General features: G+C 33.1%; 1 protein-coding gene across 2 annotated transcripts in view; it reads right to left on the reverse strand.

The window, feature by feature from the left end:
• The window catches only part of GRM7 (glutamate metabotropic receptor 7), a 1,106,888-nt gene that overhangs the window by 802,846 nt on the left and 277,686 nt on the right, over positions 1-26,356 (reverse strand). For both annotated transcript variants that reach the window (XM_074284035.1, XM_074284034.1), the window contains exon 2: positions 1,506-1,722. In XM_074284035.1, the coding sequence (XP_074140136.1) occupies positions 1,506-1,722 (217 nt within the window). The remainder of the gene's footprint in view (positions 1-1,505; positions 1,723-26,356) is intronic.

Genomic DNA, 26,356 nt, shown 5'->3' on the forward strand with positions numbered 1-26,356 from the left:
GTAAATATTTCTAATTTTTTTTTCCTCTCTGATTTGTATACCTTGATCCTTTAACCATATGGGTTGTCTTTACATGTAAATATTGTAGTTTGCCAATATCTTTCCTAAACCATGATCCCCAAACTAAGGTCAGTATTCAGAAATTGTATGGCCAGAGAATATTTACCTCATTTAGGATGTTATTCTTTTTAACACCTTTTTAAAGAACTGTTGTTTAGCCATGCCTCTGGCCCATTATGCTGTTGATATTTGAAACCATTTTCATTTGTTGATATTTCATTTAATTTTATTATAACTGATTCATCATTCTAGACTGCTGTAAACCATTAATAGTCAACTTGAATATATAATATTTCAGACAATCTTTCTAGGATAATGGGATCTCAGAGTTAGAAGATAGTTGGGAGCTTGAAGAAGAATCTCCATGAAATCCCTAATAAGTGGTAATACAGCAGCTATTTAAAGATCTCCAGTGAGGGAGAACCAATTACTTCCTGGGGCAGGCCATTTCATTTTGGAATTGTTCTAATTGGTAGATTTTTTCCCTTATATTTAGCCAAAATCTATATGTTATACTTGGTCCTTGGGCTGACTAGGCAAAATATGACAGAACTATATTTTATTAATCTTTGGTGATCTGGGCATTATAACCATTCATCATAAGCCAAAAGCATATGACTCATATAGAATTTGAGTTCTTTAAAACCATTATATTATTTTTAAAAGCTCCACTAATTTTTAGCCACAACTCTCTCATTTGTACTTGCAAAGCTTATTTTCTATATTGAAGAGTAGGTTCTATATTTCTTTTATTTTTTTCACTCATTAAATTAGGATCATCATTATATTCTGTCAGAATATGTATAGACAGACACACATATTGCATTCTAACTCTATCATCCAGCATAATAGATTTCCTTCCCTTCACTTACCATTTAGAGTAGATGAATATTTAGAAGGTATCAAAAAAAAAAAAAAAAAAAGAAAAGAAAAGAAAGAAAAGCTAGAGGCTTCCAGTAAAAATATCAAGAAAGGAAACAAGAGCATCACTTACTTTTCCAACCCACTCAATAATCTTTTTTCAAAGCTTATCACCACTGTGTTGTTTCTTATGATCCTAACTGTTTGCCTTCATTTGAGTGAGGGGCCATTTGGCTGTTCATTAGTGAGTGCAACTAATTGCAAATGGGCAGGTTTCCACCTGGGGTATAATATTCATACATGTTTTATGAGATTTAAGCATTTAAGCAGTAGTCATATCAATTCTAGTAAAATGTTTCTTTTGTTTTCTACTAGCACTCTTTCAGTTTAAATTTCGCACCTTTAAAATTTTTATTTCTGAAAGCCAACCAAGTGTTATAAATGATCATGTCCCAAATTCACTGTAGAAGAAGTGTGAAGGCAAAAAAAATGTTGGAGTGATGGTAGGATAATGTAAACTGAATAAAACATAAGAACAGGGATATTTATAGGATGTTAGTCTTATACTTCAGTACTTTTCCTACCTGCCTCTTTGGAAATCTGGGTGAAGGATTCAACACCTTTTTCTCCATAACTTCCTTCTGATGCAAGAGTAGAGACATAATTCCATCCCAAAGCTTTCACAATATCGACCATGGCCTGGGCCTGAAAGGAGTCTGGTGGGACCACTCGAGAGAAGAAATCATACCTCCGGTCATCACTTAATTCAGGTGCAGTTGAGGCATAACTAATCTGGGGGATCTGGAAAGGATAGAAAATAATACCAAAATTGATCAGGCTATAATGAATACAACACTCTTAGCAATTTAGTTTAAACACAAGGTTTATGCCAGTGAAAGAAAAATGTCATGTAAAACATTACTTTCTAACAGTATAAAATGAACTACATTTTAGTTTCAGAGAATCACAACATATCAGAGTTTTAAGAGATCTTGGTGGTCATTCAGTTTTCTCTATTTGAAAAAAAAATTGAAAAATATCTACCACTGCTTGAAGACCTCCAGTAATAAGGAATATATTATCTCTAATTTTACTTTTGGACTGGTGTCATGGTTAGGAATTTTTTGTGTGTGTGTTTTTCTTGACTTTAGGTTGGCTTTCCTGGCTTTTAAGTATTGTTCCCAATTCTGCTTTTGAGAGAAAACAGAATAAGCATTGTATCTTTTTTACATAGTAGGTCTTCAAAAAACCTTAAATAGACACTAAAATCATTATCCAATCCTCTGTCCCAGGCTAAATATCACCACTGCTTTTGTTTTAGTTTTTGTGCTATTTTCCTTAAGAGAACTTTATATAATTTTCTAGTTACTCACCTGAAAGAAATTCTAAGTTGGAAATTTGATTTCTGGATCAAATTCAGTTGACCAGCAAATCTACAAGGCTATATGGTCATAAATTGTCTCCTGTGTACACAGTAGACATAGATTCAGGGAGTCTAGTGATGAAATCAGGGCTCAGAGAACTTTGTTCAAAGTTAAAGAAGTAGAAGAATTGGGGAGCCATGTAGCTTGAATGGGAAAGAAGTTAGACAGATAGACTTGGAGTGAGGGAGGGAAAGAGAAAGGAAGAAAGGAAAGGAAGAAGGGAGGGAGAAAGGAAGAAAGGAAAGAAGGAAAGAAATAAGGAAGGAACTAAGGAAGCAAGGAAGGAAGGAAGGAAAGAAACAATAAAGGAAGGGAGGGAGGAAGAAAGGGTAAAAGACACCAAAAGGAAAATAGTTTCCACCTATATAACACATATTCTACTGAAAGAAATAAAGTGTGTGTGTATGTGTGTGTGTGTGTGTGTGTGTGTGTGTGTGTGTGTGTGTGTGATATAGGAAGGATTAGTACTAGAAGGATATGAAAAGAATCCACATAGATGTATGATAAGCCTGGTTCTGGAACAGCATGAAATGACAGGGCCTGGTACTTCAAACATATATAGGTATTATATGAATGACGTACCTTCCTACTTACTGCATTGGTGAAGTAAAGCCTTTTGTATGGCTGCTCAGCTAGAACTATGATCTATACAAAAAGCATTAAGTAGTAAAACCAGATCAATCTCTTTCCTAATTGTGATCAAGGCAAGAAATGTTATAAACTTCTCCAGGTGGGAAAAGAGTTGTAGTGGCAGTGACCTATTCCTCCTATTTGGGCTAATATTTGGTCATGAGCACAGCATGACTGTTTCTTTGAAATTGAATCTATTCTTTTCTATTCTTAGGTAATAAGAGTATTGGAGATAAAATGGACTAAGCTTATAGGCTTCCTCATAAGTTTTGAAAGGTTGAAAAAGTCACTGGCCAGAGAAGCCCAGGAACATGAATCCAAATCAGAGTATTGATTTCCAGAAGCCAATTCTAGTGAGAACTACAACTCTGAAGAAGGATATGTTAGACCCAGATCAACAGTGAAATGATCTGGAGACAGTATCCTATAAGGAAGGGAAAAAACTTTATCTTTCAAATATGTAATATTTAAAAGAAAAATTGGTAAGCAAGTGCTTTGTAGCTACCCATTTAAGTTTGGATTCATTCTCCCCAAGGACCACGGTTGTAAATAAAAGAAGTCATGTATGTTTGTGTTGGAGGAAAATACTTTATAACTCCTGTTCTTGTTATATTTTCTTAGTAACTAACACTTTATAAAAGTTAACTGATGTTAATTGATTAAATTGAAAGTTGGCTGCTGATTAACAGTATTAAAGAGATATTCACTGAAGATGATAAATATATTGAGACAAACAATGGGAGCTTTAGCAAATAGCTTTAGAAGGACATTTTAATTCATCAAGCATACCCTCAGAACAATTTAAGGATGATGAAATTATTTAGTTACAGTCTTGGGACCCAACCTGCCAGTGTGAGTGTAAGTTGGGATAGTAACTCCTGTATCTCATTACAGATTACCTAAATGTTAGTACATGTAAAATATATATCAAACAAATAAATAATTTTTGAAGGTGGACCAACAATGGGGAAGAATGAAGGAGGAGGAAAAAAAATCATGTGTTCAGTAGCTCTTAAGCTGAGGGTTGTTTTTGTTTGTTTGTTTGTTTTTTGTTTGTTTGTTAATTTCATTTATTTATTTATTTCTTATCTATCTATCTATCTATTTATTTATTTATTTATTTATTCATTCACTCATCCATTCATTCATTCATTCATTCATTCATTCATTCATTCATTCATTTATTTATTTATTTATTTATTTATTTATTTAGAGGGGGATACAATAGTGGTTTAAGTGACTTGCCCAGGGTCATACAGTTATTAAGTGTCAGGTGGCTAAGAATAGACTTCCTGACTCCAGGGAGGGTGCTCTATCCCCTGTATCACCTAGATTCCCATTGAACTGGAGAATTTGGTGATTCTAAAAGGCAATTCTAAAAATTGGAGACAGCTTTGAATCTGAAGTCAGAAGACTTGAGTTTGAATGTGAGCTCCAATACTAGCTTTCTTACTATAGGCAAGAAACTAAAGCTCTGAACCCTGATTTTATAATTTGCCCAATGGTTCACACTGTTGTAAGAGAAAATGAGATAATGCATGTAAAATGATAAGTCTGGCCTGAAGTCCAAAAACATTATTTCAGGGGCATGATAAATCTCACTGATTGTGAAGTGGGGGAAGTGGGGAAAGAATAAATGGAAGCAGCCACAAACAAATTCCAGGATACCAGCAAGAGTACAGAGATATGTTCCAAGACATCTTGGGAGACTGTTGTAAGGAATATAGTTAAAAAGTTAATGTTTCTAACTGGCCACTTATTTAGTTTTTACTTTTATCTACTTTATTTCTCAAGATTCTGAGATGGAAGGACCCTTATAACCCATTAAACTTGTTTTTTTGGAACATGTTACTTCCCATCTCTATAGGGATATGTCCAAAGACTCCACAGTCCTAGAATAATTGGGATAGGGAGCATGGGATCACTGGGGGATTTCTCAGTGTACTGCATTTTCCAGAAAGTATGGACTCCTTACATAGTAATGTTACACATTACTATAATTAAGTGATGAAGTCCTATAGCATATGATGTTTACAAAAACTGTCAACCATATAGGGGCAATCAGACGACAGGAATGGTGGCTGACTGGAAATAAAGGACATCATGACTTGACAAAATACAATAGTGGAATCTCAGAAGTATGTATCTGCAAAAAAGATATTGATAAAACAGTTTCATATAGTTAAGGAGTAAAATGTCCTAGTTATGTGGTAATCCTGAGTAGTTTTGATGAGAAGGAAAGAAAGAAGTATTTATTAAGCACTTCAATGTGCTAGTCACTGTGCTAATAAGCATTTTACAAATATACCATTTGCACAGGGTCACTTAACCCTGTGAAATAGGTGCTATAATTACTCCTTTCCCATTTAAAAATTGAGAAAACCGAGGCAGATGTAGGTTATGTTATGTGACTTGCCTAGGGTTACATCTCTAATAAGTGTCTGAGGCCAGATTCAAAACCAGGTCTTCCTGACTCCATGCCCAATAATCTAGCCACTGCACTACCTAAGTCATGGCAGAGGGTAGAGATGTGCTATATCTCTTTTCTCCTAAAATAATGGTTAATGACTTTTCTTTTAAAATAAATTGAGCAGTTTCAAAAACAACTTTAACAAGGAAGCTAAAGGGAAAAAAAGAGGGTGCAAAAGCATATCAAGAAATGAGTTTAGCAAATATGTAATTCTTATCCTAGCAACTAATATTTTAAACAAAGATTGTCTGGGCAATGCAACTGGATTTTTCCTTGAATCTTGTTTAGACTAAGAGGGTGTAAAAAGAATCTTATCATCATAGAACAAGTTTCCACACTTGCAACCTTTGGAGAAAAAACATAGTCATCATTGCCAGAGAGCATAGTTCTTGAACCTGCCCCTAGATATGACGTTCTGTTGTGTTATAGTTTTCTGCTGTAGTCAGAAAACTATAGTCCCTATCTGCCTGCTTGAAGGTGCTATTCTATCTGTAACAAAAGATAGACTCCATGGGCTTAGACAAGGACAATATTGATCTTGCAGTCCTTTCCTATGCCTCTGGGTTTCTTAAAATCCTCTCTTCCCTGTTTAGTTTGTCTGAAGCATATTCACTGAGTTGGTAAGGCTGACCCTAATCTGCAAGGAGCTTCAACTTTCTTACCTATATTATAACTTAGCACTTAGACCTAGCCTCAAAAATAGTCTATGGCCTTCTTCCAAAGGCCTCTTTCCTGGAGCCCTTCTATTTTATATTGGCTCTCTCTACAACCAGAAGCAGACGTTCTGGCTCTACCTATTTGAATGCCCACTATGTTAACATTTCCTGTCAGAGGCAAACTTCCAAGAGACAGTTCTTTGGCAAAAGATAAATGCCGGATGGATTTTGCACTTAATGATTGATGAAACATATACTGGTTCAGATTATTAATTCTGTCCATTTCCTCAGTTTCTTTATTCTCTAAAATGGTCCTACCTTAACCCCAAAAATAAATGGTCTTCAAATTTCCCTAACATTACACATTATATTTTCATTAACAAGGATGGACACAATTTCTACCAAGAACAGAGGAATACCCTCAATGCATGATTGACAACAAATTCTTTAGCCCTTCACACACACAAAACACATGGACCATCACCATTATCATCACCATCACTGTCACACAGGCATATAGATGCTCGACTGATTCACTAAATTATAACAAAGGTTATGGTAATGAAACATCCATGGAAGAAAAAGATATGAGAGAACAAGAAAGGGAAAGAAGCAATAATTATGTTACTCTGATGAGTTCTCTTCAGCTAATGCCCAGCTCTAAAAAGATAATTATCCCAGCCAAGCACCAGCAGCAGGGAAACTTTAAATACTAAGGACATGATTTTGGATATTTGTTGGTAAGCCATTCACTATTATATCTGATTTAATTCTTAGGACACTGTCAGGGTATATGACCCTAGAAATTCCTCTAATGAAATATGAGGTAGTGTAAAAATTACTGGGGATTCAAATTCCAGCTCTGTCAGTACTATCCTGTGGGTCTTTAGCTAATAATAGCTACTATTTATATGGTACTTTAAGGTTTGAGAAAAGCTGGAGATATGCTATTTTATTTGGTCCTTACAACCTTGTGATGTAGGTGCTATTTAATATTAGCAAGGAGGAAAATGGTGCTAAGAGAAATTAAATGTTTTGAGCAAGGTCATACAATTTTTAAGTAGCAGGTCTTCTAAATCTAAATCCAGTGCTCTTACCCATTGTACCTCCTACATACATCTATATCTCTGAGCCTCTGTTTACCTCTCTGTAAAATAGGAAAAAATGCTACTATCTTTCTCTTCCTCTTAGAAGTTGATATCAAATGACATGACATATGTAAATATTTTGTAAACCTTAAAGTATTGTATAAATATTATTTATTATTATATAGTAATATAAATTGGTATGATCCACTCACTTAAATCTAGATTGAAAGAATACTTCCTTGTTACTGTAATCCAGGAATATCAGGAACCTCTTTCATCTGTTTTTATTCAGGAAACTACAGGTCTTTCCCAACATGATTTTTATGGAAATGTTTTGCATAATTTCACATGTGCCTTCTCAATGGAGGTGAGAGATGAGGAGTAGGGAAGGAGAAAGGGGGAGAATCTGGAACTCAATGTTTTAAAAACAAATATAAAAATGTTTTACATGTAACTGAGGAAAATGAAATTATTAAATAAATGAGAAAAAATAAAGAAAGAAACTGAAGGGAATTTGTCTTGAGTTGGTCTCAGCTGATCAGATCATAAAGAACATTTGTACTGAACCTTAGCTCTAGCCTGTACAATTGCTTGCTGGAAAGCATAACTCTGAGAGATAGATTGTATTTTTTTCTTCATGCAGTACATCTGAGGAAGAAACTGTTAGATTGACAGAAAGAATCTGTCCCTAACAAATCTGTCTTTTAAAGCCTTAGGGACATAGAATTCTAAGTAAGGATCATGGGATAATTGATCATTAATGAGAATTAACTAATTGATTATTAATAACTCAGAGATCATTTCTTCCACTGCCTCAATTTACAGAGGAGAACAAACCCAAAGTGATGAAATGATATCTCAAAGTTCATTAAAATAATAAGAGGCAGAATTTAGAACTAACTGGTCAAAATAATAATCTTAAGAAAGGAAAGGTCAAGTGCTTCTGGAAAGAGAGCTCTTTCTTTTCCAAACACTTATGTCCACATCTTTCCCTAACAAATTCATATGCCATAGAAAATCATCTCCACTTATGCCACTGTCAAAGTCTATCGATCTTTAATTCTATAGAGAATGCTAGCAGAGATGGAGCAAAGGTTATTATTCACTTCATATACTTGCTTCTTATGTGATGCCATCAGTCCATTGGTTTAACATTTTAAATAGAGCACCTCCCAATTGAATAAAAACTTATAGGTTAAAAAAAGCCACACAACTTCCCACCAAAGAAATAAAAAAGAAGAGAAGCCAAGCATAGAAATACATTTCCGCCAATTTCAACTTGCGGAAATTTAAAAGCTTTGTGCTACTGCACAGATGCCTACATTGCCAAAATCACTTTCTACCTGTAAACGAGCATTAATAAAGATACATTCAGCCCTCTAAAGGAACAGCAATTCCACTGTGAATTTGCATTTATGTTGCTATAGTAAAACATCAGAATTGTAAAATACCCCAATGCAAATACATTTTCTAAACTGTACCCACAATTTCAGGAATGAAAATCCCTATGAAATAGGTTTCTTTCTTCATAGCCATATAGATTCTCTGGCAATGATTAGCGCCCATAGTCTATCCCCTTTCATTATAGATGTTTATAGATTTCCTATTTGAGACTCAAAAGGACCTCTAGAGTTATATAAACTTGCCATGACCTTGTCACCCTTCTCTCTATACTCAGAATACTGCAAAGCTATAACTACACATTAGAGATTACATAGAAACTCATGCATGCAAAAGAAGATGTACATACATAAATATATCTTTGCAATAAGGAGAGCGTTGAAAGAATATGGAAAGCATATAAACCAACATTTTCATATGCTCATTTAAATATTTGCAATTTGACTTGAGCCAACCATCTCTCCTATTTTATGCTGTTTGTTACAGCTACATAGAAGCTAAAATCCACAGCTGACAAAAGAGCAAGTAATTTTCAATGACAATTAGCATTATGTCTTTTAATAAGCATCATGGATGTTTAAATATAATTTTCATTAAGGACAAACTGCTTTTGCTTCAGTGTTTGACCTGAGGTCTACACCTCAAGAGGTTATCTGATCCAGTCCACTGCCTTTGGGCAGGTCGAAACCTAAAAGAAGATGGATGATTGCGATCCTATTTTGAAAATCTCTAGGGATAAAAATTCCACAGCCTCTTTTGGTATCTAACAAAATTCTTTATTGCTGCTATTCAAGTCCATTTCCTCTTGTCAGTCTGCCATGGAGATGGAAAATTTGTCTGGCGATAAAGAACAACTTGTAATAACATTTTAGATACATGAAGACAGGTATTAAGTGCCCCTGTGAGCCTTCTCTTCTTCAGGATAAACAATCTAAATACCTTTAACTCTTTCTCTTAAGAACAGCTTACCCCTTCCTCAATTCTGTTGTTATTCCCTGTATCCTCTTTGTTTTTTAAGACATCCTTTTTATAAAGGGGAAAGAATGGGACATTTTCTCAAAAAAAAAAAAAAAAAGTATTGTTTGGTCAATGGTGAATATGGAGAATTACTTCCTGGCTCTTAGTAGAAAAAAAAAAGTATCATTCCCCATACACATTTGGCAATACTTTATGGTATAGTTTTGAATTGCTTTAAACCCATGGCAAATAATTATTAACTAGCTACCCTTTAGTGAGAATGAATTACAGTCATATAAAAATGTTTATGGTTCTAGACTTCTGATTGTTATTCATTCATTCAAAAAACATTTGTTAAGCATCTAGGATGTAATAATGTGCTAAGTTTGGGATATGCAAAGGTAAATACATCCTAAATTCTGTCTCAAGAATTTTAGAATCCTTTCTGAGCATGTGACATATCAGATGATAAGCATATAAGGGATGCCTAGACAAAGAGCTCTATAAAAATCTAAGGAGAAAAGGGGAAAAAGTATGTGGGTATATATGTATTTATGTGTATATATACACATGTGTAATAAAAAATACAATTGTATATATATATATATATATATATATATGCATGTGTATACACAAGTATATTTATTTATACACACATATATGTGTGAGGGGCTATAAACAGGAAAGTCACACTATCAAAGAAATGTTATCTAAACTGAACCTCAAAAATAATGCTTTAAAAAGGTATAAATGGGAGGCAACTAGGAGATGCAAGGGATTGAGAAATTAAGCAGGATCTGATCAAATCTGGTGTCAGACACTTAATATTTAGCTATGCGACTCTGGGCAAGTCACTTAACTCAAATTGTCTCAGAAAAAAAAAGTTATAGATGTGGAATAATGATGTATATAACAGATTTAGAACTTTATAATGTCTTTAAAGATCATCCAGTCTCATATCCTTATCTTACACATAAAGTACTCAGACATACAGACCTTCACAGGTAAAAAGTCTCAGGTGAAAAAGGGATCTCAGTCCATACTGTCTCCCATTTTACAGATGGAAAAAAATTAAGGCCAAAAAGGTTAAATCTAAGATCACATACATAGTAAGCATTCAAGATGAGATCTGAACTTAGGTTTTCTATTTCTAAATCCAACATCGTCATCCTGTCTCATTCTAGGTATGGAAGCTGGAATGTGGAAAAACACAGAAGCAAAAGATAGAATGGTATGTTTGGTGTTTAACTGGTTGTTGAATAAATGATAAGGACATGAAGAGGAACAATAGAGGAAAAGGCTTTAAAGTGATTGCCTGGAATGCATGTGGCTGCCTTAAATGTTAGGCTTCTTGATTTTACAAATTGTAAAACAAAACAAAACAAAACAAAAAAACATTAAAAGTGATCATCTTAAAGGAATTCCTTCATTTTAAAGGCAAATTAATATTGGAGAAGATTTTGAGCTGGGGACTGACATGACAAGGGACACCAATTAGGAAACTATTACAATAGACCATATTAAGAGAGATAATAATGGCTTAATCTAAGGGAGTCACAACAAACAAATAAACATATTAAAGTATTTCAATGACTTGTGGTATCATTAGCAAAGCAGAATTTCTACCATTGCACAGAAACCAAAACAGATAATAGAAGACCAATAAAAAATAAAATAAGAATAGTGAATAAGAAGAGTAGAACATGCTGAATACAAGGTCTCTGATAGTCTGGGAGCATCAGATATACCTTTCCTACCCTTTAGTATATGTGGTATATATCTGAGTGTATTTTCTATTCATATCTGAAATGAGCTTTTTGTAATCTGCTCCTTTACTAAGTGCCAAAAGTGTACTTCTGTGGAGAAAAGCTGAAGGTTTTCCTACTTAAGATGTTTTAAAGGCAGCTTTATCTAGGACATTTTAAAGCTGCTCTCTCTCTCTCTCTCTCTCTCTCTCTCTCTCTCTCTCTCTCTCTCTCTCTCTCTCTCTCTCTCTCTCTCTCTCTCTCATTTTCCTTTCATAGAATCACAAGGCTTTGAAAGTTATTCAGCATCTCATGTTTCACTCTGCATTCTATCACCTTCAATTCCAGAATCATTTCTCTGTTGGTGCCACAGTTTCTCCCCAAGGTTCACAGTGAATGTTTATTTTAGATATTTTTGTTTTAAATTGTGTAATGTTCCCAATGGACAAGTTGCCTTTCTTTCCCACTCTCCTCTTACAGCCAATACATCTAATGAATAAAGGCAGCAATCCTCTTCAGTGATCTTTGGTTAATGGGACCCTTTGTGAACTCCTTTGATGCAGTGACCCAGCTTCTGTTTGTTGTGTAATATTGATGTCACTCAGTTGTCTATATGACTCTTGACAGGTCATTAAAATTCTCCATGCTTTAGGTAACTAAGATTACAAGTTATACAGAAGGTGTTGATTTAGTTTTAAAGAGGGAATTTCCTCTTCTGAGTATTCTCTAGATCAATGAAATCACAAATCCAGTCCCTAACCTTCCATTATTGTACCATTATAACAAAAAAAGGAACATATCATAGAAATGGAATATTACTAGTATATTATAGATGGCTGAGACAGAACTTATGTTAAATAACATCTCATCTACCCTTTCCTCCATTTAATGGAGAACAAAAATTATTTGCTCATGTTGGCATGAATAGTATGACTGAGTTTTGTGAATTCATATTAACATCTCCATCTTCAACTAACCCACAAATCTGTATCCTAAAAAAGCAAAAGCTTCTAGTCCACCTATAAACACAAAATCATTAAAAACTATTCAGTTATTTGGTAATTATGGAAAAATCCAAATAAATAAAGAATCAGGAAAAAAAATGAATCAAATAGACCATATTTCTCCATCCTCCTCCTACCCAAGATTTCTTTTACTTGAGTTTGATTAAGGTCTCCTCTGGCTCTTAAAACTTTATAAATGTATTCTTGAAGTTCAATTCAAATTAAAAATGTATTCACAGTTTGCCAGCCACAGACGGAATAAATTTCATTTCCTTTCATAATTTAAAAGAATTGTGAAATGTATATTCTTCAAATTGTCTGTGAAACAGAATTCTCCATCTATCAGAAGGCTCTTTATCTCACAACTTGATACTGCAGAGACAACTATATCCAACAAATTAGCCCCTAGTGTAGCTCCCTTGTTTTCCAATTGAGCATTAAAATATCTCATCACATTGCTTAAGGCAGATAAGTTCAGATGCATTGACCAATCCAAAGATAATAGACCTGAGTAGCTAGAGCTGCTTGGAATAGAATGTCAAAATAAATTTTAAAAAAGACACACAGACACACATGCACAGTTTTACTTATTTTTTGGCTAAACCAAACCATATTCCTCCGATTTAAAGTACCATATTCTATATCTGCTAAGTATGATGTATTTCAGTCCAGTCAATCTTTGATGACAATCTGTTATTTGACAAAATTATGTGAATCTATTTAAGGTTTAAGTGACTTGCCCAGTTTCATAAAGTAATCATGCATTTAAAGTGAAACTTGAATTCAGGTCTCTCTCTCTCTCTGTATACATTATATATATATATATATATATATATCATGGAGTATTAAATGTAGAAATGCTCTCATGCATGTGATTTATCATAAAAAGTCATGCACAAGTCGACTGAAGTAATCCAAATTTATTTTGTTTCCATGTACCCTTTAAGTTAATTATGAACATTTCAAGATAATAAACTTCTATCTGCCCTTATCTAATGGAAATCAAGATGAGAAGAAATATATATACGTATACATATATATATATATATGTATACGTATATGTATATATGTATAATTGAAATCACTTCTAAATCTTTAAGGGAACATAGAGGTAGGTAATGTCCAGTCCCATCTCTCATTTTCCACACTAAGTGACTTGCCCTAAGTCCCACCAGTACCATGAGGTAGACATGTCTGTTATTGATAAATTAACAGCATAAAGAAACTGGGGAAAAAAGCATTTTTAAAGTAGTACTTTAAAAGTAGACTGAAAAACTCATTAAACCTGATTATAAGAATGATTTCATATAAATTTGAGTTCAATAGATAGAAAGGGGGTAAAGCATCATGTTTTCCTAATCAGAGGCAATAATATATTTAATGCTGTTTGTTCTACTTGTGAATAAATTCACAGTCTGCTAAGCAAACTCACCATTTAAATATTTGATTAAATTGATTCCTTTCTTCCCTTCATTCAAGCCTCTCCCATAATCACCATGCAGTCACATAGCATCAGGCAAAGAATTCATTGAACAGATGGATTTGGCAACATGCCCCACTGAAGATCAACTGTTTTTCAACATCTGTCAACCTAGTAAAAGGGGAGCAACTTCCAGATGTGGACTAGATTATGTTATTATACAGCAATCTCCTCAAACTCAAAGCACCAGCACAACCCAATCATATGCTATTACAATATACTTCTATTCAAATTATTTTTCTCCTCCCCCTTCTATGCACACACCTGTTTATGTTTGTGTGCCTGCATGCATGGTTCAATTCTGATGACCTAGTTTTGCATTAATAAACTTTTTACTGAATAGGACAGCTAGGTCACTGTTAAACATCTGTGACTTTATGCATCTCTTTAAGGAAGTTTCAATGAATATCTTCACCTTTTCATTTCCTAGGGGTTGTTGGCAGATCACCAGAATACACAGCTGAAAAGTAATGTTATAGTGTATCTGAGTTATAGAGGGCAGTTTCCATGAAACTTTTTAAGTCAATTTTTTGGAGATATCATGTGCAATTAAGATAATGCTTCAGTTTACCTGTTGAGACATTAATGAGCTCCCACTGGGGTATTATTAAGTTCACAGTTGGCCATAATTTCAGTTTTCATTCTTATTAAGCCTTACTGATACAGTTCTTAAAAGTAGAGAAATGCTGAAATAACTCTTTCAAAACCATTTTTTTTCCTGATAGCACCCAATGTCAATGGCATGTCATTTCTCTCTCAATATCAGTGTAACTGTCCAGGGACTGGGCTTACTGGAATCTTAGGAGAGAGAATGAAGACAGGGGGATAATTCTGAGAATTCAAAAATGACTCACATTCTTGAATTAATTTAAATTTGGAATTTTGCTGTAGTTGAAATTATTAATGTCAGAGCTTAATCATCAATTAGTATAACTCTTCCTTTCTTCTCTTTTCATTTCCCTAATTACTGAACATTGGTACCTTCAACATTCTCAGAACTGTATACAATCATTTTTTTCCGGTCTCAATTATCCAAGTGATATTCAGGCTAATCAGCTCACTCTAATATGAATTTCAAAGCAATCAGACTTATTTGTATCCTGGAGAATGTAACTTTCCTGAGGACAGGGATCATTTTTATTTTTGCTGGGCTAGCTCCTAGGTGCCCCTGAAAGACCTTGTTTCGGTCACTTAAACTCCCGGTGTTCTAAAAATTTCTTATGTCTTAAGTTGCAGAGAAGACACCAACTGGCATTGCTAGATGAAGGATTATAGTGAAAATGAAAAGATTTACATATATATATATATATATATATATATATATATATATATATATCACTTTATAAACCAAGTTCTACACAAATGTTAGTGATGATGATAATAAAAATGATGATGATGATGGAATTATAGGACTAGTAGGAATTTATCTTTTGCTTTTCTAATAAATTTAAATTTTTAAAATATTTTGGACAAATTGTTTAAAAAAGTGATAAATTGAATGTACCTTTTCAGAAGGGCTTCCAGTTAAATAAAACAGGATGACCAACCACTTGTCATGTTTGTATAGAAGACATTTTTGTTTCTGTTTTTGATAAACTCGATGGGTTACAAAATTTCTGGACAAAATCATCTCTAAGCTCCCTTCTAATGCAATGCTTAGAACAGTGCCTAGAATTCAGTAGGTGCTTAATAAAGTTTTACTGAACTCTAGGTTTCCATGAGTATGAATCTCTTCCATAAAACGTCTAAATGATCCTAAGACTCAAAATCAGCATGAGAGGGTTAAAGGACTTAAAAAGTCAAATGAAACATATATTTAAGACAAAATTGGAGAGCTAAACATGAGGACATTTGAGGGAAAATTCTTACTCTTTAACAATGAGATGTTAAAAAGAATAAAGCACTAGACTGAGGGGGGGAGTAGTCAGAAGACCTGGACTTTGTCATCTCTTGGCTGCATCACCTTAGAGAAATCATTTAATCTTTCTGAAATTCTGTTTCCTCAACTAGAAAATGAGAATGACAATCCTTGCATTATCTGGTTCCAGGAAATGAAAGTATTTGTAAAATAAGAAATGTAGTGATTTTTTTGAGAATCAAATCAAGAGCTCGTCAGGTAGTTTCCATTGAAAAAGATACAGAACAGTTTCTTGATCCTCTTCTCTTGACTAGTATAAACTATAAAATCACATCATCATCTCCTCCCAATTTTGTTTTTTTCAAATTTTGGACAGCTTTTGTTTATTTTAATACTATCCCTAACATTTTCAAGCTAATTTTTGTCCAAGTGAAATGAATCTGATGAACTCATTCACACCAGAGTGTTGAGAATTTATTGTTTTATCCTTAACAGGACTATTTCTATTTTAAAAGAATCTTCTGTGAAATAATGACCAGCATACATCTCCCCAAAAGTTAAGAGAATGGCATGAGAAGAAATATGTGTCCATCTTCTTGAGCTCCTTCTTTTAACAGATGATATTAAAGCCCAAGATGATATTAAAACTAAGGGTCACATAGAAAATAAACTCAGATCATCTGACTCCAGAGTCTACTTTATAGTTTCCACTTTCCCATACATAGCTGCTTTGAAGAATGACAAGTATTGGGTTTAGAAGGGAAAAACTGTTGGTTTGAATCTTTCCTATGCTGCTCATTACCTAGCCCCTCATTATGATTTCTATTAGGTGTTGTAGTATATGTGACTGCATAGTATTCTTATGCTCAGACTCAACTCTGTTTATTTAGCTCAATTCACCAAACATTTACTGGGTACCTGTTATCTTTAAGCACCATGGTCAGCACTAGGGTTAATGAAAACAAAGCTCAAGTCCTATCCTCCAGGAAATTATGTGTCACATGCATAAAACCTTCCAATCTACCTAGTAAGTGTGATCTTATCAGAGTTTTCTTCTATACATGTTTTCAGAAGACCTATTTCCTTCCAGGATGAGATAACAACAATCAATCAATGCATAACATATATACATTCACACATATATATGCACATACATACACTAAAGAACTTTTAAGTTTTTTAAAGCAATTCACATATTTCAATTTAATCCTTACTAAAAAACAAACAAAAAAACAATAAAGCAAGTGCTCTTATTATCTTCCCCATTTTACAGATGAGGAAACTGAGGCTAACAGACATAATGTTACTTGCCCAGAGTTACACACACCTTGTAAATGTCTAAATCAATACTCAAACTCAGACCTCCCTAGATGGGCACTTTATTTAGCCACTTACATGGCCTAAACAAGGGAATCAATCTATGTTTATCTTATCATGTGTTTTCTCAAGGTCCTTTTTGGCCTTATATTTCTATAACTTGTTTAGATTTTCCATCTAGAAAGTGTTCTGATAACTGAATGCCAAATAAAGGGGAAATAGAAAATAAAACATTTCTTTGAAGTCTTAATATATATATATATATATATATATATATATATATATATATATATATATATATATATATATATATATATGTATGTATATATTCTGTTCCCAACATATTTCTCTAGACTCTGGGCCTTAGACATACAAGCCTGGTTTATAGAACATTGAGGACTGGATCATGGGCTATTTTCTCTGTGGCAATGTGAATGTTAAATCCAAACTCTTCACAATGCTACTATGATTGAAAAGTGGAACACTTTCGTCACACTGTAGGCAAGATGCAAAAGGGTTTTTTTTAGGAATGAAACATTAAAAGCACTTTTTAAAACTAAGGTAGAATCTATTTTATACCTCACATGTTTTTGCTATTTACTTGCCAATCTCTCCTAATTATGAAAGCTATTTGTGTTTCAGAGCTCATCCTTTCCCATTTGATCTCTAAGTGTGTGAAGAATGCCAGCTCTGCAGAAATGCTAACTAATTTGCATGATAACAGACAAGGATGTCTTTAAGTCCCTAAAACTTGTCTTTGGTAGAGGCCCAGAAATGCTCTTTAAAAAGTACTAAGACCTTTATTATGAATCACAAAGAACTAACCATGAAGGGCCAAAGTTGTAAGGAAATCAGGAAGGTAACAGAAGATATGAAAAGTAGTACTTTTTATTACCAAAAATGAGTTGCACATGCAAAGTGGCATCAAAAACAAATTACCCATGAAATATATGATCACAAAATGAGATGAGTTGTTCATGTAGTAAGAATGATGGATAACAATTGGATAGTCAGTGTCAAACTAGTATAATCAAAGTATTAATGATACTATTTAACGATATAAAGTACTAACAATAAAGCCAGAGAACCTGCAACTAAAGATAGAAGCTTAGATTGTATCAAATATGGACTGCTGCTCAAGATTAGAAGTTACTGAGTTATTTTTCAGATATAAGCCTTTACACTAAGACTAGTGTAAGACTAGTCTCCATTGCTTTACCTGAGCAATCATTTCTAACTATTCCCTCCCAGAAAATTGGACTTCACTTTTGGAGGTGATTAAGACAGTTTTGGCCTCATATCTTTCCCACATATAAGCCTTCACAATACTTCTGGTCATCTTTGTGCCATGGAGGTAAGCATATTGCCTCCACTTTTCCCTTACCTCTTCCAGTTCTTCTTTGTGAGTTGCCTTTAGTTTTTAGTATGCAACCTCCTGGAAGGTAGGGATAACTTTGTTTGCTTGTATTTGTATCCACATTATTAGCATAATGGTATATAGTTAAGTTCTTTTAAAATTTTCTATAAATCTAATTTATGTATCTATAACATTATCAACATAAACTTTATATCTAGCATATATTTTATCTATGTATAGAATTACATATATAATATGTATATATACTCTATGTATCTTGATTTGACTCCATATATCAATCTAACAAATACTCCTTGCAATTATCTCTACTAGTATTTTAAATAGACATGTACATACAGCTTATGGTATGCATGACTCAAAGACATCATAGGAAATGGTTTTCTTGGGCATAGAGACCTAAGTTGTGGAAAGAGATATGCAAGGAAACATTTACTTAAAAGAGAAATCATGCTTTTAATGAGCTACTGGCCTTCTCATCTTCCATCAGTCACTTCCCCTTGGGTTCAAATGCCATATCTTTCACTTACTGCCTTTTTGACTTTGGTATATCACCTAACCTGTTTTTTCCTAAGCAGCATATTGCTAGTGTTGAATTTGCAGTCTGAAAGATTGGAATTCAAAATCTGCCTTAGACTGTATGCTTTGCCTTTCAAAAACCAATATAATTTTCAAAAGTCTGATCATTAATGATTTTTCTCAGCTCTATCAAATCATGGAGACTGTCTACTAAATGTGTAATCTTCAACAATAAAGAGAATGTGCATACTAGTAAATAACGAATCCTTAAGGAGGTACCAAAGAACCTGGATTCAAATTCTGACCCTAACACTTATGTTACTCTTGCTGATAAGGCACAGAATTTTAGGTCTCTACCACCTCATGTATAAAATTAAGGAGTTGGAGTAGATGATCCCTGAAAGTCATTACATCCTCAAATTTATCAGTAGTGAGGCATCTACGTAGCTCAGTGGATAAAACACCAGCCCTGAATTGAGGAGGACCTGAGTTGAAATGTGGTCTCAGGAAATTAACATTTTCTAGCTGTGTGACCCTGGGCAAATCATTTAACCCCAATTGCTTCAGAAAAAATAAAAAAAATAAAAATATTAATAGGTATTACCTTCAGATAAAGGAATAAAAATGAAGATTTTAAAAAATATGGAAGTTTGTGATTGTTTTATTCTTTTAGTCAAAAGTCTCATATGAAACTTTTTAAAAATGCCATATGTTTAGAATAAGCATAGATTTGCAGGGAAACTTTGGGAAAAGGATTAATGTAGTGGAAAGTTTCATATTGGAACCAAATGATACGAGGAAAACAGCTATTGGGAAAAGCCATGAAGCCCAAGGGAAAGAGCACATGGTTCTCTTTTTGGTTCTTCCACTCAGTACTAGTGATCTGAGGCAAAGGGCAAGCTCGTTAAGCCTCAGTTTCCTCATCTGTCACTTGTAGTGGAATAATACAAGGGTAACTTTGGCATCAGATTACCTGGAGGAGCAGTTTGATTCATGAATAAAAAGTCAGCTTTGAAGCCAAGAAGATATGTTCAAATATCACTTCTGACACTAGTTGACCTTGTGAGCCTGACAAATTACTTAATCTTTCAGTGCTTTAGGAAAATGATAAGCTGCATTGGGATAAGGAGTTTCTTCAAAAGAGAGTTCCCCCAATCAATGAAATTAAGGTTTAATACCTATCCCTGTCCCTACTGGGAAATATAATCAGTGTGATATATGACCCATTTTCTGTCCTACCTATTATTGACTTTGGACAAAGTACAAGGTATTAAAACAAGAATGACTAACAAATTTCATTGACCATAATATTAATGTCATAGGGAAAATCCTGCCAATGAAGAATTGACTTTTGGAGAGCAAAGGAAATTATTTGTATCACTCCATAAAGGAATGAGCAAAAACTCTCTTATCTTCTACCTACAATGTAATCAGAGTAGATTTATATGTTTCCATTTAGTTTCATAAAGAGCCTATTCATATCTGTGGTTGGTAAATTGAAGTCTTCTACTTGGTGCACATTATATAAGGACATTTTAGCTTCCATTCCTCTATCTCCATCACTGAAAACCATATAAGCAAACTAGTGTTTTGATTCTTGAGACCAAACTTTAATATCAATTTTTTTAGTTGTTAATGAGGGCCACAAACACAGTTCTCTTTTTATTTGAAAACTTGCTTTTTTTTTTACAATATCTAATATTTAATTTTGAGACAATTCAGAAGTAATAGGAAGGTTTGTAAGAATATAAATTTGGAGCTTGAAAGGAAGATAAAGGCCATATAATTCTGACCTTTCATTTTACAGATGAGGAAACTGAACCTCAGAATAAAATTATTTAGAAAGCACAGAATTGTGTGGTGAGAGGAAGGAGTTGAAAGTATTAGTTATTTACAATGGAAGATACTTGTAATCTATTGAGCCATCATGCTTGTCAAACTCAAAATAGAAAGGAAGGCCACTAAATTCCATATATAAGGAATGCTGCTGGTAGCATGTTGACAGTCTCAAAATATTATGCTTTCTGTGTTGTATTATGTTCTTATCCATTTTAATGAATAATTAAAAATTTCAAATTACATTTTAATCTGTTTCTTGTGAATGGAGGAATGGGGCTGGTTGCATGTCTGACACTTCTGCCTTGAGTAAGCCTTAAAGTCAGGATAGCCTTGATTCAAAATCTCCCTTTGACACATACTATCACCCTGAACCAAAGACTTGCCTTTCCAGTATGTCAAATTTTTTTTCCAAAAATATACATATAGAAGAGTTGCCAACATGTATTGGTTCAAGAAGGTTCCTCACCAAGACTCCATATACTAATGAAATTAAAAGTCTAAATTAAAGGGAGAAAGAGGCATTCTTGTACAATATCCTTCACCCATCTGTTTGCTATTATTGTATTTTCATAATTAAATTGATAAGAAAAGTTGTGGCTAAGAAATAGAAATATAAAACAGTGGAATGGAGGAAATCTACAATTTGCAGCAGCAAATGACTCTAGTAATCTTCTGTTTGTTAGTAATGACTTAAGCTTTGAGGATAAGAATTCATTATTTAATTAAATTTTTTTTTGGAAGAGTTGGAAAGCCATCAGGAAGAAAGTTGGTATATACCCTGTACCTATTACTGAGATACCTTGAAATGGATACATGACCTAAATATAAAGAGAAATTAAAAGAAAGTTTGAAAAACATCTGATAGATGAACAATTTATGAATAAGCAAGAAATATTAGTGAGAGTTGAAAAATGAATAATTTAAATTACATTAAATTAAAATAAAGGTTTTGTATATATAAAATAGATAAAGTCAAAATCAAAAAGAAAAAGGAAAACTAGGGAAATAAATGTATAGATAATTTCTTAGATAAAGACATATCTCAAATATAGAAACTTTGGCAAATCTATAATGATGAGTTATTTCCCAATTGACAAATGGTCAAAATATATGAGTAGGCAGTTTTCTGATGAAGAAATGGACACAATTTATAGTCATATGAAAATATATTCTAAATTATTATTGATTAGAGAAATACAAATTAAAACAAACTTGAGATATCATTCTACCTTGCCAGATTGACTAAAATATTTGAAGGGAAAAGAGACAAATGTTGAAGAGGATATGGAAAAAGTGGAACAATAATACATTGTTGGAATTGTGAACTGATCCAACCAAATTGGAGAATAATTTCAAATATACCTGAAATGTTAGTAAACTGCCCAGACCCTTTAATCCAACAATATCCAACTAAGTCTATTTCCAAAGATAATTAGGGAAAAAGAAAACTAATCTATTTGTTCTAAAATATTTATGGCAATTCTATTTTGGAAAGGCAAAGAAGTAGGAAGTATCCCTATAAATTGGGAAATTACTGAACACACTGTAGTATATGAGTATGATGAAATACTACTGTGCTATGTAAAATGATCAACTTGTTACTCTTAGAAAGCATTGATATACTTGCACAAAAAATGAAGAACAGAAAGAGTAGAACTAAAAGAACTTTGTGTACCATAACAGCAATACTTTTTAAAGAATAAGTTGGAGCACTAAGTCATTTTGGCTATTATAAATATTAAATTAACTATAAAGGACATATGACTATGAAGGACACATATCTGAATCTAGGAAAAAGACCCTGATATACATATTTACAGAAGTAGGTATAAAATGATTACAGTTACACTTTCAAGTACATTCTTTTTATTTTAAATTCTACTTTGTTTCAAATTCTTGTTTTATTTCTTCAGTGCAAAATAGAATAAAATTATAAGAAAGAAAAGTAGTTGTTAGTGTTCATCTCATTATCTCAACTTTATAGATGAGAAAATTAAAGTTCCGTGAGGTTAATGCCCAAGATTATACAACTGGTAAATTGTGAAAATGTGACAAATCCAGATTGACCATGGTTAGTACCTCTCTGATCCCTTATTGCCCCACATATGTTTTTCATGAACTCAAAAGAGAATGACCTCTAGGAGAGGGGTACTATCTTCAATCAAGACCAAAATGGCAGTCTCATCAAATGTTCAGGTATCACAAAGCAGAGAACCACTCACATATTAGATGGCAGTGAGATCTCGGAATAATATTCGACTAAAATATTGGATGGAATTAAATACGATGAAATGTAATAAAGATTAATGTAAAGTCCTATAGTTGGGTTCCAAAAATTGACTTCACAAATTTAAGATGAGAAAAGCATGGTAGAAAGATATTTATATTATTAAAAGAAAAAAAAAAAGGCCTAGGATTTCAATAGATTGACACTCACTTTGTATCAAGAGTATGATAACTAACAAACATGCCAGGTAATGAGATGTTATATTGCATTAAGAAACATCAAACATGAAGGGCTATAAAGAGGACACTTCTAGGCTCAGTCTTGTACAGATCACTGAAGTACAGTATCCAGTTCTAGCCATCCACTTTTAAGTCAAGAAGATGAGAAATAGGACAGTGTCCAGAGAAATATAGTCAGGATGATGACAGACCTTGAGCTGGAGGATCAAATAAAAGATCTATGAATTCTTAGCCTGGGAAAGTAAAGAATTATATCTTGCTTCCTCCAATATTTGAAGAACTATCATAGAGGAAGAGTTTAAACTTATTACAACTAGCCTCAGAGAATTGAATTAAGAATAGGTAATAAAAGGTGCAAAAAGGAAAATTTAAATTTGATGTCAAATGAAATTTTCTAATCAGTTGAGTCACTAGTTGACTAGTTAATACTTAACTGGTTCTCAAAAAAAATGTAAAGTATGCACAGCACATTTTAAATTTAACTTACTTTATTTTCCCTGCATTTTCTTAAGTCTCAACAATCACAAATCAAGCTTTAATTTTTAATATTTATAAATTTCCAAGGTACAGATATTCACACTGAAAATTTAACAATGGCAATGCACATATTAATTTAAACTAGCTCTATCACATCCCTAGAAGAGCTATCCTAAAGTAGAGTTGCCTAATCCAGAAGACAGAATTCTTGCCCTTAAGTTGAAGTCTTAAAACAAAGCTCACATAATCATCTGTCAATTGTATTGCAAAGGAGTTCTTTGTTTATCTAAGGATTAAACCAAAAGATGTCTAAAATTTCTTGCTACTCTAAGAGTTTGAGATTTGATCTTATTATTTCACCCCTACTTATAAATAGCATCAAAAAACCTGAAGAATATACTCCAAATTTGGGGTTTCTATTATATAAATATATCTGCCACAACAACCTAGATATCCTGCACATTGGTCAAGAAACTTTCCTGTGAGCTCTGTAGGAAAGACAGGGTATGTGTATGTGTATGTGTGTGTTTGCTTTGTATCATTAGAAGTAAGCACTGTGTCAGACACATAAAAGGTAATGAGTACTGAATTAAATTTATTTGCTAGAGACATAATGACCACCCCCCCAATCTTCCATTTTCCCTATTTCTTCCTGATAATCAAGTTTTTGTCATTGTGATATAATTCTTAATTTACATATGTTTCCATGACATTTTGTAATTTACATAATTACAGCTTATTCTACATTAATTATATTTTAGATTGTATGTTTCCTAAAGAGCTCAAGTTAGATGTCTTAATCTCTTCATCAACATATCTATAAATTTCATTTTAGGATGTTGATTCTGAAATGACTTACTTCTCTGCAGGTAGCTAATCCCAAACCCCATGTGTGAATCCCTGCTATATTCTACCATTGAGGTTTTCTTTCTTCTACTTTGGAGTATTATCCTAAAAATATCTTTGATCAATATCCATAAACTGAACCTCTTCTACTGAAGGTTCTTGGTCAGTTTGGTATTATGTCAAGATGATGTTAAAATCACAAAACAAAAGAGTTACAAGGGACGAATGCAGATAAAATTCAAAAAGGTTTACATTTCAATGATTTACACATTTCATTAATAACAAAATTAGAATTAGGACCCAGGTCCATTCATACTCCAGTGTCCTTTCTACTACAGAATACTTATGTTTTAGATTAGCTTGGCTGATACATGGACCTTATCTCAAAGTAAGGTGAGAAGGGAAGAGAAAAAAAGAATATGGATTTGTTCTCAATATAAGTCTCTGCATCTTGGGAATATACACAGATATATACAATCAATTTGGGAGACAATAAAATGATTTGTAATAAAAGGCAATAGGATGATGGATTAAAATTCATTGGAAACTAAATAATCTGATCCTTGGGTCTAAACAACAAATTAGAGAAACAATAATGTTACCAAAGATAAGACAATAATGAGACAACCTAACAAAATTTATGAGATATAACTAGAGCAATACTTAGGGAAAGTTTTATATCTCTAAATGCTTACATGAATAAAATAAAGAGATCAATGAATTGAGACTGGAATGTTTAAAAAGCTAGAAAAATAAATTTAAAATCTCCAACAAAACACCAAAAGAGAAATTCTGAAATTTTTAAGTGCATTGAAATGTATCTTTGCATATGCTAGATAGCACCAAGATAAGAAACTCTACTAGTCCATCATATCTCTAGCAAGGACTAGACTCTCAATAAACAAAGACTAGATGATTACCTATGAATTATGTTGTATTATGGATTTTTTGTGTGTGGGGATGGCATAGTTGGCCAATGACGTCCCTTCCAACTCTGAAATTCTGTTTTTCTATGATCTTCAGATAAGTGTAATTGAGAAGTATAAACTAAGACTTCAGAGGGGGAAATGACTAGTTAAATGAAGGAAAGCTTTAAGATGCTGTCTTTGGTAAATAGTTTTACTACATCTGCAAATGGTTGTAGGAAGCTGTAGGGTCCTATGATGTTTGGTGCTTTTTGGAATTGCATGTAGCTTAGCTCTTTACATTTGATAAGGTTAAGAAAAGCTATTGCTAGAAGTCTAGGGATAATATAAAGTAGAAGGCTTAAGGTGAACATTTGTTAAGAAGAGGGTTTGAACCACTATTAATACTAGTACTTGTACTTAAATTTTACATAAATATTTTTAATGGGTACATGATTTAGACGTAAAGGGTGATACAATAAGAAAACTGGGAGAGGAAGCTTACTTCTTGGATCTATGAAGAAGGGAAGGATTTATGACCAAATATGGGATAGAGAATATTATGCAATGCAAAACGAATAATTTTGATTACATTAGATTAAATAGTTTATTTCATAAAAAAACAAATGCTAACAAGTTTGGAAGAAAGTTAGAAAGATGAGAAACATTTTTATAGCAATTATTTCTAATGAAGGCCTCATTTTTAAATTATATCAACTTATAAGAATACAAGTCATTCCTCGGTTGATAAATGGTCAAAACACAGATGAAGAAATTGAAGCTATTTATAGTCATGTAAAAATGCTCTAAATCACTATTGATTAGAAAAAAATGCAAGTTAAAACAATTCCAAAGTAACACTTCACATCTGTAAGATTGACTAATATGACAAAACAGTAAAAATAATATACATTGGAGAAGATGTGGGAAAAATTTGGACGCAAATAAATTGTTTATTAGAGTTGTAAATAATCCAGT

This window comes from Sminthopsis crassicaudata, chromosome 1 (assembly GCF_048593235.1).
Source record: "Sminthopsis crassicaudata isolate SCR6 chromosome 1, ASM4859323v1, whole genome shotgun sequence".
In the NCBI taxonomy this organism is placed as follows: domain Eukaryota; kingdom Metazoa; phylum Chordata; class Mammalia; order Dasyuromorphia; family Dasyuridae; genus Sminthopsis; species Sminthopsis crassicaudata.